Source organism: Saccostrea cucullata, unplaced genomic scaffold (assembly GCF_032062105.1).
Source record: "Saccostrea cucullata isolate Sc308-1 unplaced genomic scaffold, CSIRO_AGI_Scuc_v1 ctg11938, whole genome shotgun sequence".
NCBI lineage: Eukaryota > Metazoa > Mollusca > Bivalvia > Ostreida > Ostreidae > Saccostrea > Saccostrea cuccullata.
Window position 1 is genome coordinate 1888 of NW_026922376.1, and position 18021 is coordinate 19908.

General features: G+C 31.6%; 2 protein-coding genes across 2 annotated transcripts; both read left to right on the forward strand.

Moving 5' to 3' along the window:
* The first annotated feature begins 715 nt into the window (after positions 1 to 715).
* On the forward strand, positions 716 to 11663 carry LOC134261688 (uncharacterized). The gene is made up of 11 exons (XM_062744100.1): positions 716 to 827; positions 1042 to 1123; positions 2668 to 2846; positions 3460 to 3631; positions 5431 to 5534; positions 6221 to 6491; positions 6845 to 6930; positions 10171 to 10663; positions 10767 to 11082; positions 11364 to 11454; positions 11579 to 11663. Exons 1-11 carry the CDS (start codon positions 793 to 795, stop codon positions 11619 to 11621), a joined length of 1872 nt encoding a protein of 623 aa, XP_062600084.1. The 5' UTR covers positions 716 to 792; the 3' UTR covers positions 11622 to 11663.
* Positions 11664 to 14229: 2566 nt separating this feature from the next.
* LOC134261689 (homeobox protein BarH-like 1) lies at positions 14230 to 16500 on the forward strand (the record flags this gene model as incomplete). The annotated part of the gene is made up of 2 exons (XM_062744101.1): positions 14230 to 14483; positions 16203 to 16500. Coding segments are annotated over exons 1-2 (540 nt in total), but the record flags the coding sequence as incomplete, so codon positions are not given.
* Positions 16501 to 18021: the final 1521 nt, after the last annotated feature.

Below are 18021 nucleotides of genomic sequence, written 5' to 3' on the forward strand. Positions count from 1 at the left end.
CACGTGATGTCCTTTCAGCCAATGAAAATTACGAAAATAATCTTTCTCTATAATATTACGTTTTAATTAATTAAATTGCATAGAATATATAAACAATAACTAATACTATTCAAATAATTAAAATATAAAGAAATCCCATGTAGACAGACAATAAAATGTAAAACTAGTGAAAGTGTGAAATTGCTTTGGAACGAAATCACTCGGGTCGAAGATGGATTCGTGTCGATACCACCCGGGTCAAACAAGTAATCAACGTAACCACCCACATTCAAATCAAACTCCATTGCCATTACAAGCTGTTGCTATCTAATGCGTGCCAGAACAACGTGGTATCAAAAGTTACAAAAGAGCCGTCGTTAGAGATTTTTAAGAAATATTTACTCGTGTTCTTTCATATCCATTTCTAATTCCGATATTTTTGTTGCTATGGCTCTCTGTTGCTGTCTTAATTCCTGAAAACCAGCAACAATTTGTTCCTTCGACTTGTTAATGTTAGTCGCCATTTTGATAAACAAAACGCAGATCATAATTTTTCACAAAACGAAAATAAAATATCTTGTACGGATAATTAAGAGAAGAAATTTGTTTTATTCTAGCTAATTTAAAAAAGTATTTTTTTCAAATATTTTTTTTATCTTGAAGCAATTGTCTGAAAAAATCAATGAAAATTTATAAAATATTTTATTCGTTTCTTTCATATAAGAGTGCGCGTTTGTTTAAATATGGCGGAAAATGTTAAACTTTGTTCGTGCATGTGAATTTGGTTTTCTTTGGAGGAGCAAAATATAGAATATGGTGTTAGAGTCAAAGACTCAGAAAGTTTATAGGTGTGTAAAAAGTTTAAATCTTTGATATTTTTGAAATACTGTATTTTCTGACCATGTTAGAAATATGATTTTGCAGATAAAAACATGAATGAACCTGATAGTCGTTTATTTTGACGGTGAAATCGTTGTTTAGACGTTTAAAAAATGCTTTAAATGAATGATAAGGTTTTTCTGAACTCATTTCTTCATGCATGATAGGCCTATTTCTTTTCAGGGACCCGTTTGCAGTTAAACCTTTACCAAAAGCACATTATCATCCAAGCAAACACAAATATCTCTCCAAAAGTCAAAGAAAGGTAAACAAAATGTACATGTAAGAGAACAGATTAAGGTTCAGTCCCATATAAAAAAAACCTAATCATTATGTTTGAGTAGAGTGAGAGATATCCAGCGAGTGTTCACATTGATTGCTGCATTCTGATTAGTGCTCGGCTGAAAAATGTGGAGGGGCATATTGATTTGATGTGTGGTGGGTAGGTCACGTTGAGGGGGGTCATAAGTAATATGATGTGGATAGACAGCATAGTATTGATTGATACAGTATTTTTCTCGACCAATGAAAATTGATGATTTTTATCAGAGGCAGGATAAATAAAGGATCTCCAATAATTTGTAGTTGGATATGGTTTTTATCCAACAAGTTGTGCTTTTTTTTTTATCCCCGAGCCTTGACGAGGGGATAAAAACACACAACGAGTTGGATAAAAATCATATCCAGCTACAAATCATGGGAGATTCTTTTTATCTCATGTTTAATACTTCACAACCGATGTTCTACTGTGTTTTATGTAATACTCCACTTAATTTTACTTTATCGCGTGAAAGCAAAAACCATTGTGATGTCATAACTGTACTTAAGTGTGGGATATAAAAAAAATATCCAATGAGTCATATCCACGGGATAAAGAGGTAAATGTGGGATAAATACTTGATACATAACAAATATATAGGGCCTACGATGATATATATTGCAGACCAGCCTTTTTCACCAATAACTTCTGATTAAATAGTATATTCATTGTATTTAAAGGTACTTGGACACAGATTTGAAATTATCATTTTTTCTATAATATTACGACTTATATATTTTAATAGCATTTCACACAAAAATTAATTAAAAATCTTATTTCGTTAAAAAGATATTGAAATTTCAAATTTTTCGGCGGGTTTGATTGACATATCATTGCACTCTCACAAATTTTAATTTTTATTCTTAATCCTTAGAAAAAATGGCAATCTCGTTTTGTATAAATGAAAAATATTAATACTATAATCCAGAAAATTCAGAGTAGACACGTTCGAAAGCAAAACAAACACACAATATATTGTCAGTCCGTGCAGTTGTGGTAAGCAGACTGTGACGATTGAACGCACCCGGTGAATTCTAAATATAAACAATAACAGGACTCGAGTCCTGTTTACAAAAACTGTGTACATAACACGAGTGTGCTCGATTTGCTAAACTCTATACGCATCTCTTAGTTCGGAATGACGATACTTGTGAAGGTGTTTTGCTTTCTAACATTTCTACTCTGAATAAAATTATTTTTCTTGATAAAAGTTTAAATATTTCTCATTAAAACACATCAAAATTGCCACTTTTCCTAAGGATTAAGAATAAAGTTAAAATTTGTGAAAGTGCAAGGATGTGTCAATCAAACCCGCCAAAAAATTTAAAGTTTTAATAACTTTTAAGTGGAATAAGATTTTTGATTAATTTTTGTGTGAAATGCTATTAAAATATATAATTCGTGATATTATACAGAAAAAATGAGAAAATATTAACTTCAAATCTGTGTCCAAGTACCTTTAAATGAAATATTCATGTTTTATTTGACAGACAGCTTTGGGTAGTCCATTAAAGCAGGAAGATAAAGGAGACAAGCAACCCAGTGTCGAGGATGAAGTGTTCCTCAAGGGAGGTAATCGGTACTTAACAAAGACCCCTCCTCCTGATGATAACGCTTCCTCAAAGTTTGATGAATCCTGGCCGAGCAGCGAGAGACCATCTTCTGTGGGGTACTAGTTGTCTTGTGATACCTAACATCAGTTTATAATTGATTTTAATCATTGTGGGTTGTTTTCTTCAATTCAATTGTTGTATTTTAATAGGGGTGAAACGATACGCCTCCTTCACGGTTCGATACGTATCGAAAAATTTGGTCTCGGTTCGGTTATTTTCGATACGATACATTTTGATAGAAGGAAACAAATTCAACTGTTGTTTTATCCTTCTTTTTATTTAATCAAGTCAAAGAATTTATGTGCAAAATGGATAGAATAAATCACCTTAATTGATTTGACTGTTAAAAATCATTACAAACTTTAAGTCCACAAAAGTTTACGTTTTTGAACTAATTACACAGAGAAGCATGTTTATACCTTATGCCAAATCCGACTGAATGACGATCCCGACCGAAAAACGAACCGAACCGAAAGTAGAGATTTTGTACCGTGTATCGAACCGAGAAAAAATACCGTGGTGAACCGATACCGCGGTGAACCGTTTCACCCCTATATTTTAACATGTTTAACAAGAAAGTATTGTAATAGCTTGAAGATAGTATTAAAAATTGATATCTTTTTCTTGTCTTGAATAAAACCAATATATTGGAAAATAAATCGATTTCAGTCTGACAGGCACAGATGATAGGAGTCCATATTCACTTCACAAAATGTTAGATTTATATGGGAAGAGAACGGAAGATTACTCCGATGTCAAACAGACCCTGTCGTTCACGGAGACAGATCTGAAGGGTCCCCCGGGGGAGGGAGCATCCACACTACAGAGGGTTGTTCGAAAAGTTTGTGGACTTCTGTCATATCTTTTTTATTGGACGTTATATATTTTCCAAATTTGGTGAAAATATTTTAACAATAAATTCAAATGATTCGTATTGATTTTTTTTAATTATCACGATTTATTCAAAACTTATCAAGATTTAAAAAATGCAAAAATCCGTTCGCGGAGCAGGTCAAAATTTAGCAAGTTATAAACAATACACCAAATAATGCCTGTAATCATATATTCTCTGTAAAATGAAGCAAAAATGAAAAACAATCTAGAAATTCAAATTAAGAGTTGTTAAATCAATTTGTGTTCCAGATAAGGATGCTGTTTTGTGTTTTACTCAGGAAAAATTCTGAATAAACTCTTAAAATGTTGAAGGATAGAAAAAAAGTCAAAAGCGAGTTGTGGAAAAATAGTACAGGAAGTATTAGAGTGAAAGAGACTCTGTATCGGATGAGGACAATCTGTGAAGAATCAGTTTAACTGTAAAAATATCTGAAGGAAAGGAAAAGACATATGCGCTTCAGAGTAGCTAATCATGTGAAAGCAGAGTTAATTAATTTAAAAAAATGAAAACCTTAACAAACAAAGTTATACATCAAAAACAATTGTTAAAAATAAATGTCAAGTATTAGAAAAAAAAGGTTTTTAATAAGTGTGTTTTGCATAACACTGTGTGAAATATTTGGGGTAGTATTTTTTAAAAATACTTGACGCTATGTTTTGACGTTACATTGCCGTTAATGGTGCTTCGCGACTACAAAACATGTAGATTTTAAAATGAAATAAATCAATTTCTGTTATATCGAATGGAATAAACTTCACACATCTACAAAACAAATATTGTTTTCATATTATATAGTGCTAATTTCAAAATTCTAGTGAGTAATATAATAAAGATTGATATCGTCCACGAACTTTTTGAACAACCCTCGTATATATAAAATCTCTATTTATTTACTCTTTCAAATTTCCAGCTTCAACTGGACGACTAGATATAAAAATTTCTGGCCTTTTTGGATTAATCTTTTTTGCCCTTTTGAAAAAGAAATATTATGAAGGTGCCAAACAGCTTATCGAGACAGGAAGTGTAAGTATATGATTCATTTTAATCTTTAGTAAGTTTTACATGTACATGATCAACAAAGATGTTTTTAATGATAAAAAATAGTATGTTTTGTACTTGTCGGAAGTTGGTTGTAAAAGCTTGCTAATTCAAAAAAAGTCTCAAAAATGGAAGCCTTATCCATTGTTTGGTATACCATTGCAATTGTAAAAAGCAACATATACATTCCATAGTAATATTCCGGTCCAAAAAAGGGAATTACTACCATTGGGTTACATGTAAGTTATGGGTTACATATACATGTTTTCGATTATATCTTAAAACTGAAGTAAATTTTTAGATAATCTTTTACTAATGATACCACAACAAACAGTTAAACTGACATGTTTAATGGGTTATATCCCTTTCACAAAAATTAAAATACATGAATACTGGGATTATTTTGAAGTACAATCGTGCTACTAACACCTAAATGTGTTTGAAATTGCATTAAAAAAATATGTGATTAAAGAGGAGTTAAACTGGTTTTCAGATTGAATTGAAAATTAAGCTCTATTGGAATAAATATATAAAAATTAAAATAAAAAAAACAACATTCTTTTTTTATCATAAATAGTTACATTTTGTGATCCTTGTACTGGAAAGGGGTTTTATCTTTGGAACTTAACGATTTTTTTTTCAGTCTCAATTACCTTTCCAAGATATTTTTTGTACAGATCTTATTTTATGTAATTCTATCTTTAAAGGTTCGTATTCCTCACCTATTGGTTGGTTGTGTCATTTTACAAGATATAGCAAATGATTGGCAAACAAGCCAGATAGAAAAAGACAAGTTGTTACAGATGAAAATGTAAGTGCTAGAAGATTACAGTTGTCATTATGAGAGAACAACTTTATTGGTTATATATCCGAACAAAAAGGCTTCTCAGGGTATTTTTCTAATGATTGTAAGAATTATGGAATTTACAAGAATAGGCTTTTATTACACTACTTTGAAAACGACTGTCCCTTACTGGATGTAGCCTGAAATGACTGTATCGAGATCTTGAGCAGATCATTTTCACAAAGTTTCATATAGTTTTAAACTAAGACATCTTTAATGAATTTATACTACATCTGTGCATTCGGAATTTTTTTTTCCGATGACAGCGCCTACATGTATCTTTAAAAACATGAGCTCTTAAGCGAACGTTTTAGCTTATGAGCCTCCTGTTTTAAAATTTTCAAAAGGTAGCTTGGAAATACACTTTTATCTCTTAAAGACTGATGATCCAAAAAAAGAAAAATAACAAATAAAGGCATGTTAGATAAAGTAAATGACTACAATTTACTTACTCAGATTCATAACAATGTGATTAAAAGCGACAATAATTTGTATAGATTAATAAGACTGTAAGAAAGAAAATTGAATTCAATTTCTTAATACTGAAGAAATTCTGTATCCATTTATCTCCAAATATATACTAATTGAGACATCATTTTTTAATCATTGGATCGTAAGGGATTAATGGATTCTAAATGTTTTTTTTAATTTAGGTTGTGCACACAACAGGCCTTACGAATTACAAGTTGTATTCATGAAAGTGACACAAAGGTCTACAAGAAAAGATATAAGGAAGGGAATGATGCAGATATGAAAACAAAGGAATTAGGGAAACGAAATGATCATGCTGGAAGACTTTTACTAAATCACGGTTATCTATCAGATGCCATTAAAACAGAAAACAGGGTTTTTTTAAACGACGACATTGTCAAGAAAGTTATAAATCAAATGTGGTACAAGCGCGAAAGTCTTTCCTTTCGAAGGGTGAGTATTTATATGACGATATTATCAATATTATGTTACTTTTTTCTATTGCTCGCATCTTGATATATTTTGAAATAAATTTCGGTGTCGTCTTAGCTTTCTCTCTGAAACGCTAGAACCCTTTGAACCAACTTTTATCAAAAATATAATAGCAAAGTGGAAATGTTAAATCCATTTCCTTAATTCTTTTGGAAAGAAGGTACCCAAATAAATTTGCCAATAAAACACCATGGAACAGAAAATGCTCATATATTGAAAAGAATAGCAATTTGTTTCACAGCTACTGAATTCTACATGAATATTGTTTTGGACGTAAGGTATAGATGAATCTTACACTTATTTTATTTTGGTAGGGCTTGCTGTTTGCCTTTTTGACAGTCTTCCATCTCTTATTATTGCCTCCCTTGATGATCACAATGGAGAACAGACCTTTACAGAGGTAATTTCTTAATTACAATTAAAAAATGTTAAAATAAAGTTCTTAAAGAGTTAGAATTGTTGTTCATTTTATCTTTCAAGGACTTGTTACATGTACATACATGTTCATCCTCATTTGCCATTATTTCAGTTTCTCATCTTTTCCACTTTATAAAACATATGCAATTTTTTTTACACTTATTAAAGGTGATTTTTTTTACACCTGCTCTGGACATAAACACACATTCAGTAAAACTCGTATAATATTAGCTGAAAGAGTGTTTTTAAGATAATATCTATGCAAGAGCTATCGCACATCTGACAACAAATGAATAAAAAAAACATTTTGATAACTTAAGATGGAAGGCAGAAAAATAAAATATCACAGGCATTCGTGCCAAAAAGATGCTTAAATATCTATATGCATAAAATGCTAGTCAAAATTCGATAATATTCACATATATATCAACAGAATTGCACAAAATTTTCCATTCGTGAACTTATGCATCTAAATATAAAAAGAAGAAATGTTCCGTGGTATTAATTTATTACTAACACTTCACTAAAAAGAGACGTTCAAACCAACAGTATTCGGAAATGAATTCAAATACACGCATTTTTTGCTCACCTGCTCAGGTGATCTTTTCTGATAACATCTCTGTAGGCTGACTGTCTGTTTCTTCGCCCTTCTGTAAACGTTTTTGACTTCTTATCCAAAACCAATGGGGCAGTTTCAACGAAAAAACTTCCTTGGATGAAGGAGTTTTAGGTTTGTTCAAAAGAAGAGACACGCCCTCATTCAACAAGTGAAAGTTTTGAATAAAACACTCTCCTCAAGAACAGAAAGCCACGAATATTCATATTTACATACATGTAAAAGAATCCCTCCTGTTTGAGTGAAGATTCAGATCTGTTTAAATCATGCTGTCTGGATTAGGGAGGGTGTCGATGGGATTCAAATTTTTAAAAAGTAATATGTTGGAAAAAGAAAAAAAAGAAAATAAACAGAAAATATCTGCTGAAAATAAGCTAGGCCTTTTGTTAAATCGATATGGAATGACGCTACGGTTGTTTAGAATTCAACCTCCTGTAGACTTTTTTCAGTACTGAAATGATTTGTGCTGTATGGTAACCCATTTCCTAGCCAAAGTTCTCAGAGGAGCGATTTGAACAATCAATCTCTTGATAAAGGAACGTTGCAGTTTTTTTTTTCAAAAGTGGTGGAAGACAATTTTCAACCTTTTTATATATTGAAAAAAAAACAAAGTCAATTCACAAAATTCAGTGCATTATGTAGTCGTTGTAGTGGTAAGATTCCGTTGTCATGCAATTCCAAAGTAAAATATTTGGACATATTAATGTAAAAAAATATATTTAAAAAGTACATTATCCGTTAAAACAAATCTTATATAAATTTTAAATACCGAAGGAAAAAATTGTATTTGACAAACTTAGTATAAATTATAAATACGTGTATATTTGAGAATACATGCGATTCCAATTCTAAGGATGATTTTTCTCGTTTTTATATCCTCAATTTAAGGATTTAAATGTATAACAGGGCACTTCCGGTAAAAATGACGGCATTTGCCGATGATTGCCGATGTCGTAACATATTTTATGTCTAAGAGTTATCGGCCGTCGTAAACAAGCATGGCTCTTCGTCAACACGGTTTGATAGACGCTAGCATTATACATGTCATCAGAGCAGAGAAAAGTAGTTAACATAGGAAAGAACAAATGTTAAATTGATAGAAAACCATGATACGGTAGTTTTGTTAGACAAATTGCTGCATAAACATTTTTTTCAAAGTAAAATGCATAGTTGGGGTTTTCCAACTTCTAAAAATAGTACACATCTTTCGATGTGTAAAGAAAATGAGATAAGTTTTTATTTCTTTGGACTATGTAATTTATTAACAGATTTTTGTTATTTCTATTCGTTTTTCAGTGAACACAGTAAAGAAACATGTACATATATTTAAATGTAGAAGTTTGTATCTATATTATAATCATGTTAATTCACTAAACTAAACCGCGGTTACAGCTATATAGACCGGTGCATGTTACATTTGTTTGCAAAAAAAATGCCCTGCAATTGAAAAATTTCCCAAGTTTTCTTTGAGTGAAACCATGGATATAACAGATGTTTCTTATAGTATTATTACATGACTGTGTACTAATTTAAGGTTGTGATTCCAAACTAAAAAAAAAATCTTCCAGGCTCCAATTAATTAAAGGTTCACAAAATAACCGTAACAGAGAGGAATTTAATTAAAAAAGAATAAAACGTTAAGGCCTAAATTATTTCTACTATTACTTTTTTTTATAAATTAAAAAAATACGGAAAAAAAACATTTGGTTTTTGAATCTATAGTTATTTATTGTATAGAGAAAAATTGGATGGGGAGGGGGGATATCATAATAAATATTTATATTAAATTTATTTTATTTTCATGATTTTTGCAATTCCCTGTAAATATGAGGAAAAAAAAACCCTTATTTTTTCAGCTAACATAATAACAAGATTACATGTACATTTTTTTTTATCTCCCAGAATTGTTCTTATATGAATACGTTTTTTCAAGGTCAAAAGGTCAAGGACATTGTTAAAAATGTCATAAGACTTATCCATTTATGTTGCTTTACAAATACTCTTATCAATATATAAGTATGGCATAATCATACTAATGGTGTTGAGAATAAAAGTTTTATTTTGTATCAGCAAACGGATACTAAAATTGGGGGTAGGGGTAGTAAATGCTTAATTATTCCAAAACATTCTGGTAAAAAGTATTTTATGTATTTTATTTTTGTACAATATTGATTAAAGTCATTTTCTGTCAAAGTAAATTTTAGCCCACTCTTTTCTTTTTTTAATTAAAAAAAATTAGAATTAATTGTTTTTTAAATGAAATGCACACTTAACATTGAGTAAGTATTTTAATCTGGAAATTTTACTAGTCAATTGCAACTTTTGAAAAAAAATCTTTTATTATAAAGCAGCTATGTTATTTTTGTTCATCTCAAGTAAAATTACAGTCTGAAAGTGAGTTTATTTCACAGAATTCTTCTTCTGGTATAAGACACCCTTCACTGTTTAAAACAGCGGGGTATGATTTGAAAATCCTCCTTTTTGCAAATATGCCTGGACAAAACTTTTGTAACTTTGGAATTAAAGACTCCAAACACTAAAGATAAGAAAATATCAAGTAAAATTTCATTCTTCTACAATGCTTGTTATACATCTAATACCTTGAAGGCGAGGGAAACAGACAGGAGTGGAACCTCATTTACATTTAATGTGTGACCTACTTCCCTGTCAGCACTCTCAACAGTATGTAGGTAAAACACCAAGGTCACCTACAACAGAAAGGTCAAAACAGGAGGGGAGGCAGTCAAAAATAAGTCAAAGTTCAAGGTCAGAAGACAACAATTGTAAAGGTGAATCTGAATCATCTGACCTTGAAGAAAAGACAGGGAGATATAAATACCTAGAAGCAGAGAGACCAGATGTGGAGGCAACCAAACCAAAAACTAGTGAAAGTGAAAATAGAATTAAAGAAAGTGCAAGTGACATTCCAAAGAGAAAGAAAAACCATGAAAGCCAACATGTAAAGTCTGATGTTAAACATTCAAGTAAAAGTAGGGCACAGGAGGATGAAGCTGAAGGAGAAGAAAACATTCCCAGACCAAGAGAGTGCCATAGTCCTTCTATGAAGAGATTTGAGAGTGTTAACTCAGCTATAGGACAGGTATATCACTTAGATACATGTTTATCTATCTATTTGTTTTAAGGAATCAATATGATTTTGTATGTTTTGATAATAACCCATTGTCGTCCTTTGTTGTTAACAGGTTATCAAGGACAGGTTATTCACATCTTCACTGAGTACTGTGATAGACAGTGTGGACAATAGTTTGTTAGACCAAAATAGACAGAGTGTAGAAATCACAGAGTCCACCAGAATATCCCCTCCGGAGTTATCTCCTCCTGATCCCAAGCCTCCCTCAGGATTGTCTGCCCCTGATTCCAGAGTGAAGGAAAAACAAAGGACGGGGACACAGAAAGAGAGAAAGGTGAAGACAGGATCAGTCCCAGAGGAGGCAGGGAAGGGACAGAATCTGGCAGAGGAGGCAAAGAGGGGCCGGAATCTGGCAGAGCTAGAGAATGGTGAGGATATAGTTATACATATAACATGTGCCGAATATCCATCAACATTAAAATATAACTGTAATACAAAATTTGAAAAAAGTTTAGACTTCAGAAAATTATAAACTGAATATTTGAAGTTAAATGAATTCTAAAATTTAAGTTTAAAGCAAGTTTTAAATCCTTCCTGTCAAAAGTATCTTTTAGATAACAATAAGTGAGTCTTGTTTTACTGTATTATTAAAATAGATAATATCCTTATTGTATTGAAATGCATTCATAAATTCTTTTTTCTGTTTTAGAGGAGAGTTATGAATCTGATGGGGAATTCCCTGAGGATCAGCTGTTACAGATCCTTCGTGCCCAGCGATCACAGTTTGAACAACAGCTAGGGTAAGTCATTAAAAATTCCGTCTACTGTACTCTAATGGTATGAAAAAATATAGATCTGCATGCATCAGTTTTATTTTCTTACAATGTTTACAAGTATTTTACATATGTGGCTTCTTTTTTTCAGGCACATTGACAAGCTTCTACAAAAGTTATCGCCCCTGTCTTGATCTATGCAGAACAATTTTTGTACATAAAATGTATTATTAATAAATATTATTTATATTACAATATTTTATATACTGTGTTATCCTAAGAAGTTGGGGGTGTTAATGGTCAGTTAAATCATTTTGAGGAGGGATTACATATAAAAAGTAATTTTGTGAATGGTGGAGGAAAGTGAAAACAAAAATTACTTTGATGTCCTATGTCCAATTTTCAGGCTTTATCAACTAACTTAGGATGGGGCTCTTTTTTTTTTTTTTTTTTTTTTTTTTTTTTTTTTTTAAATTGAAAATGTTTTGGAAGGAAAAAAAAAATCACGAAATAGCAGTTTGTAAAGTGATAGATTAAAAGCAAGCATTCAAACTTTAGAAACTACCTAAATGGAGAGACACACTAGGGATTTAAAACAATTTTGAAATGTAATGCAGCATTAAATAACATTTTCAGACGTAAGTAGGGTTTAGAAAATATTAATTGTTGTTAACATTATACATTGTATTTGTTTAGATCATGATAGGCGATGTATGACACTGATTATGACTGATATTTTCCACATGGAAATCAATTCCTAAACTTTTTTAAGCCCAGAGTAAGGTGAATTAATGGTATCCATATAATATTGGATTTGTTATTAAAACTCATGGAGTGATCTCCAGCGCTGACCCCTTATTTATGATACATGTAAAAGTTGCCGCACGTTATTTTATCAGTGTCGGGTTGTAGCACTGACTGACAGTAGAATTTGTCCCTGTCGACTCCAATATTTACAATCAAGCTCAGAGCTTGTTACAGGGCAAATTGGCCAAGTATCAACTTCATCTAAACAGAGAGTGTTTATCCGGGGGTAATGTATCCAAGGATAATTCCTCGAGTAATTCTTTAGAAAGGATTGTAAAATCTTAAAAGGATGCATTTCAAATCATAAGATGTACAGAATTCATTGCTTCTTTTCAGAGCTTTCATATGAAAAGTATTGTATTTGAAGTAAATTTTAACTTTTTGATAAACTGTATTTAATGTTGGAAAACTTTTTCAGAATATAAGGATTTCTTTTTTGGCCAAAACTAAAGGATTACTTTTACCAGGAGTTACTTGCGAAAATACAAGGTTGGAGGTTATTTCAATTCGCGGGAATTTTTAAAGGGGTTTTGCTGGGTAAATCAATTAAAATATTTAAACAAAAAAAAAAAAAAAAAAAAAAAACACATTTAACGTTAATTTTCATTAAATTGTCTATTCTAAAAGAACAAAAACTATTTTCTAATTTTGGAAACGGCACAATTTGAGCCCCAAAAAACATTAGGAAGAAGGCAACCCATGTATATTGTGATTATATATACACATCTTTTAATGAAATCGTGTGTGTATTATAGTTCTGAAGAAATGAAAATTTAGAATAGTTTTGGTATTTCGAAAACTTTAATGAACATTTTATTGGATTCTTTTTGATCGGAGATTATTATTGTAGGTAAACTGTCTGATTGTTTTATATATGCTTTACTTGATAAGTGAAGAAGTATCGTTTTTAAGAGAGGGGGGAGGCAGTCAGAGAAAAAAAAAATATCAACTTCCATGAAAAAACTTGACACCCCCCCCCCCCAAAAAAAAATTGTCCAAACTCGAAAATCCTATTTCGTGGGGGATGTTTTTGTTGGGATTCAATTTCTTGCAGTGTCATTTTTTTTAACAGAAACATACTACACTACTCTTACATGACTATACTGCAACAAAAAGTGAAGGGGTCAAATGGACTACATTTTCTATAGTAAAAAGTTATGTCCGAAAAAAGGGGAGGCAGCCCCACCCCCTTAATGTTACGTACATCCCTGCTGATCGATCAAACACTAACATAACATGATATTACATGTATAAAGTCACTGTCATTGAAAATGTATTTCTATTAGCCGCGAAGCCCACACCTTCTATTCTTTATATTGAAAATGAAATTACATTTTTTTGTGGAAACGTAAATAGCTCATTTCTGTTTCTAAAAACGCAACTTATTTCCCATGTTCAAAGCTAACATCAAAAAGCTTTAAGAATGGGAAAGGGCAACCTGTAAACCAATTTGTTTGAACCATTGCAATACAAACAAACAAGACAAAAAAATCTTAGTAAAACCTCATGACAAAAACCCAAAAAGAGGGGTGTTGAACGTGGGAACTCCTGGCGGCCCCCCGTGTGTGGTTCCAGTGGCTACTTGATCCTCCTTTATTCTGGAAAAGACATGTGCCCGTTAGTTTGTTTTGCCGATTGAGCTGGGCATCATTAGATGTAGATAAACATTTACAATCATATCCTCATCACATCTGGAATGTATTGCACATTCTTTATTTGTTTAACACTAATCACTCTTGATTGGCGAATTAAGTCAGCAAATATTGAGAAAATTACATATGATCGCCTGATTTTATCGCAGTTCCAACATCGTACAGCACCTCTTTGAGTCGCTGAGTGGCCATTAGGAGGCGTTTAAGAATATCGCTTATGTATTTAGTGCCGCATTATACACTTAGCGGGGTTTCATGTCCTAACGTAGTATTTTTTGAGAAATTTTCATGATTTCTGACAAAGGAAATTATATTTTTAATATTTTGGGATTTTAGCATAATTAACTATGTTGTGATGTTTGGTCAAAATTCACAATCACTGCGACCACCGCCGAACTCCTCCTTCTACATAAGGGACATTCTAGGACCTGATTCCAGGCCTATTGGTACGGCGGAAAAGTTCCCGGAATATGAGCACCTCCACAGGGACCAGTCCACGACCACTTACCCCCCGGGCCCTTACCCCAGTCACGTGATGCAGCATCAACCCCTGGTCCCCTCCTCCAGGGCGCATTCTCTGGCCTACAGAGGTAATTTACAACAAAAATTCAGGATATTATTTTTTCAGTAAATAGTGAATTTCCAAGTTAAATAGATAAATATACAAACAAAGCGTTATATTGATATAATTTCTGCAATACAAACTATGCGAATTTATTTTTTTAATTTCTTTTTCTTAAATATATTTGTCCCCAAAATCTAAATAGTTGATATAAAAGATTTGTAGTTGAACATCAAATTTTAATATTTCAGTAGAATTTTTTGTAAAATATAGGTTTTGTATTAAGTAATATCTCAATTGAGGGGAATGCTATTTAAAGGTCGGAATAATAAATCGCTGAAGTTCGTTTTAAAAACGTGATTGTTTTCTTAATTTCACTAATAAAAAAGAAAGGCATATATATTTTCTTCTTAATAATTTAATGTAAATTTTTATGGCTACACTGCATTAAAAAAAAATTATACATGTGGTATTTTTGTATGATAGTTTTCCAGCTAGTGTAACAAGATTAAAATTTGGGTAACACTCCAGTGAATTTGGAATAACTTGGTGAAATAAATTAATAATTGATAAGTAAAGTTTTTAAAAGTAATTTGAAAGAGTAATTTATCATATTAGAGACGTACATTCATCAAATATCTTTGTTCAAAAACTATACTCTTACATTTAAATTTAAAAGCTTTGATGTAGCATATTTCTGTAGTTTTGATGCTTTTTTAAAATTAAAGTAAGAAACTTATGAATTAGATATTATTTGGGGGAAAAACCCCTCTCAATTGTAAGAAATAATTTCAATATCAGATTATATACCGGTATATGAAATTTTTATATATTTTGAAAGAACAACATTTATTTAAATATTACATTAAATATCTCCATTTATTCCATTTATAATAAAAAGAAATCATGAAATTTCAAATTTATATCCATCTATCGCTGAACTGAATTTATTTATATCTTCACATTTATACAATTTTATACAACTGTAACATCAACAAACTTACGAGATTTTTTTTCTTCATTTATTTATTTATTTATTTATTTTTTTTTGAATGTTGATATATTTTTCAAACATTTTCTAACACCCTGGAGTGTGAAATTTTTTAGTTTAATCCCTTGCAATAATTGATATGAAAAAAAAGCTGATGAATCTATACATGTAGTTTTCTTACAGTAAATTTTAAGAACTCATAAGTTAAAAAAAAATATAAATCAAGTTCTTCCTTCTTTTTTTAAAGATAAAAATTACCTACAATATGAAATCCTCTATTTAGAAAATGACACCGAAAAATCTGCATTAAAAGAAATAAAAATTAATGAATAAAATATAAATCTTAGAATGTGAAATAAATTCTGAAACCGTAGATGTCCGCGTTTGTTCTTCCTACAATTTGTATTTTTTTATGGAATTTTGCGCTAGATTATACTTCACCTTAGTTTCCTATATTTTAATATCATAGTCATCTCTTGTAATGCTTACTCTAAAGACTACTGGAAGAATGTAATATTTGCAATTTTGAACTTTTATTATAAAGGTTGAAAGACCGACAAATTTGTAAATTTTCAAATATAACATTTCGATATAAATTAAATTTCTACTTTCCGTGTAATCACTTACAATATAGATTGCAAATATTATTGCGGATACGTTAATTTACAGCATGCTAAAAAAAATCATACATATACATGTATAAATAAGCAAATGTAAGAAACTTTGTAAAAATTTACTACAGTACATATTTATTTTTTACCCCAGGCTTCCCGATGGAGTCGTTACTGGATCTACAGGACACGAGCTCTCTACCGATTCCGCTTCCGGTCTACATACGGTCCCGCTCCCCCGGGGAGACCGCAGGATTCCTGAAACCCAAGAAGTGCCGGCGGAGTCGTACGGTGTTTACCGAGCTTCAGCTGATCGGTCTGGAGAAGAGGTTTGAGTCCCAGAAATACCTGTCCACACCTGACCGGTTAGAGCTGGCCGACTCCCTCGGGCTGTCACAGGTCCAGGTCAAGACCTGGTATCAGAACCGACGCATGAAGTGGAAAAAAGCCGTGAGTTTATATTCAAATATTTTGGTTGCTATTCTAAAAGAATCAGGTTTTGAATTTTTGTATAAATAAATAAATAGATAGAGGAAATAAAGAAATGAAGATTACATAAACAAGACGCATTCACAAAAAGTCAGATGATGGCTATAACTTTAGATTTACTGATATGTGAGATTTAATCTACGTAATATATACAAGTAAATTAGAATGTAAATATAGAATATTTGTTTTGCATATCAATTGATTTTAAAAGCAAAATCATATTTAATTTTCGCAATTTCTCACATATGACCATGTAGAATGTTTGATATTAAATTTTTGGATTTTAAATTGAGTCTATTAAAAGTACATGATTACCTTTTACGTTTTATATAGATACTCTTAAGAAATTAATAAAATGCTTCTTTCTTCACATTTTTAAGTAATGAAAAAATATAAAGTCACACCGAAGATTTTAAAGTGACCATGCATGTGTACATAATAAAAAAAATTAAAAAACATCGGCTTAGAGTATATTTGCACCCCACACTTTCTCATTCGCATTCAGACACTAGCATCGGATCACACAAAAAAAAAATTGAAAAAGAGAGAACATCACTTTCAAAATATCGTTTTATAAACAAAATAAAAATACCAATATTCATTAACCTAAAGAGATATATATGTACACACACAAAAAATATGTAATTTTCATTTTTTTAAAAAAATTATTTTTGCTTTCAAATTTTTTTCCCCACTCAAAAAAGAAAAAAAGAGTTGCTACGCGGAATCTTTGGTTTGGAAGTTAGCACTGTTTTAGTTACGTCAAAGTTCAGACAGAGGATATCATTTCTGAGGGAGGGAGCATGAAAAAAAAGACAACTTGTCTCTAAAAAAAATCCTACTTTGTGGGGGATGGGAAAGCCGGATAGGCTCATTTCTGAGAAGATAAAAAAAAATTAACTCGTTATAACGAGTTAATTATGTCGTTATAACGAGTTAGTATCTCGTTATAACGAGTTAATTATCTCGTTAGTAGTATAAGGCGCCTGGATGGCTGGGTCAACTGAGTGCACTTTTGGGGTTGGGGGGATAGGCGGGTCAAGGGAGTGCAGCCCCTGTGAGGGATAGGTGGGTCAAGAGAGTGCAGCCCCTGGGGGGGTAGGCGGGTCAAGGGAGTGCAGATTAGGGGGTTCTAAGGATAGCCGGGTTAATTCAGTACATATGTTGCATCATCTTTTTAGATCTATTGCATCATCTTTATATATCTATTGCATCATCTTTTTGATATCTATTGCATCATCTTTTTAGATCTATTGCATCATCTTTTTGATACCTGTTGCATCATCTTTCAAACTGGATTTCCTCAAAACATTAACAAATAACACACAAGACCAAAACAAAAGAACACAGCAATTTTATTCAAGTGTAAACTATCTAGTCAGCGAGCTTACCTATGCATTGTGACGTCATAAACTTGGCAGCGACGTCATGTTAGTCCTTCACAAGCCGCGATGGCTGCTTATTTTGACACAATAACACAGA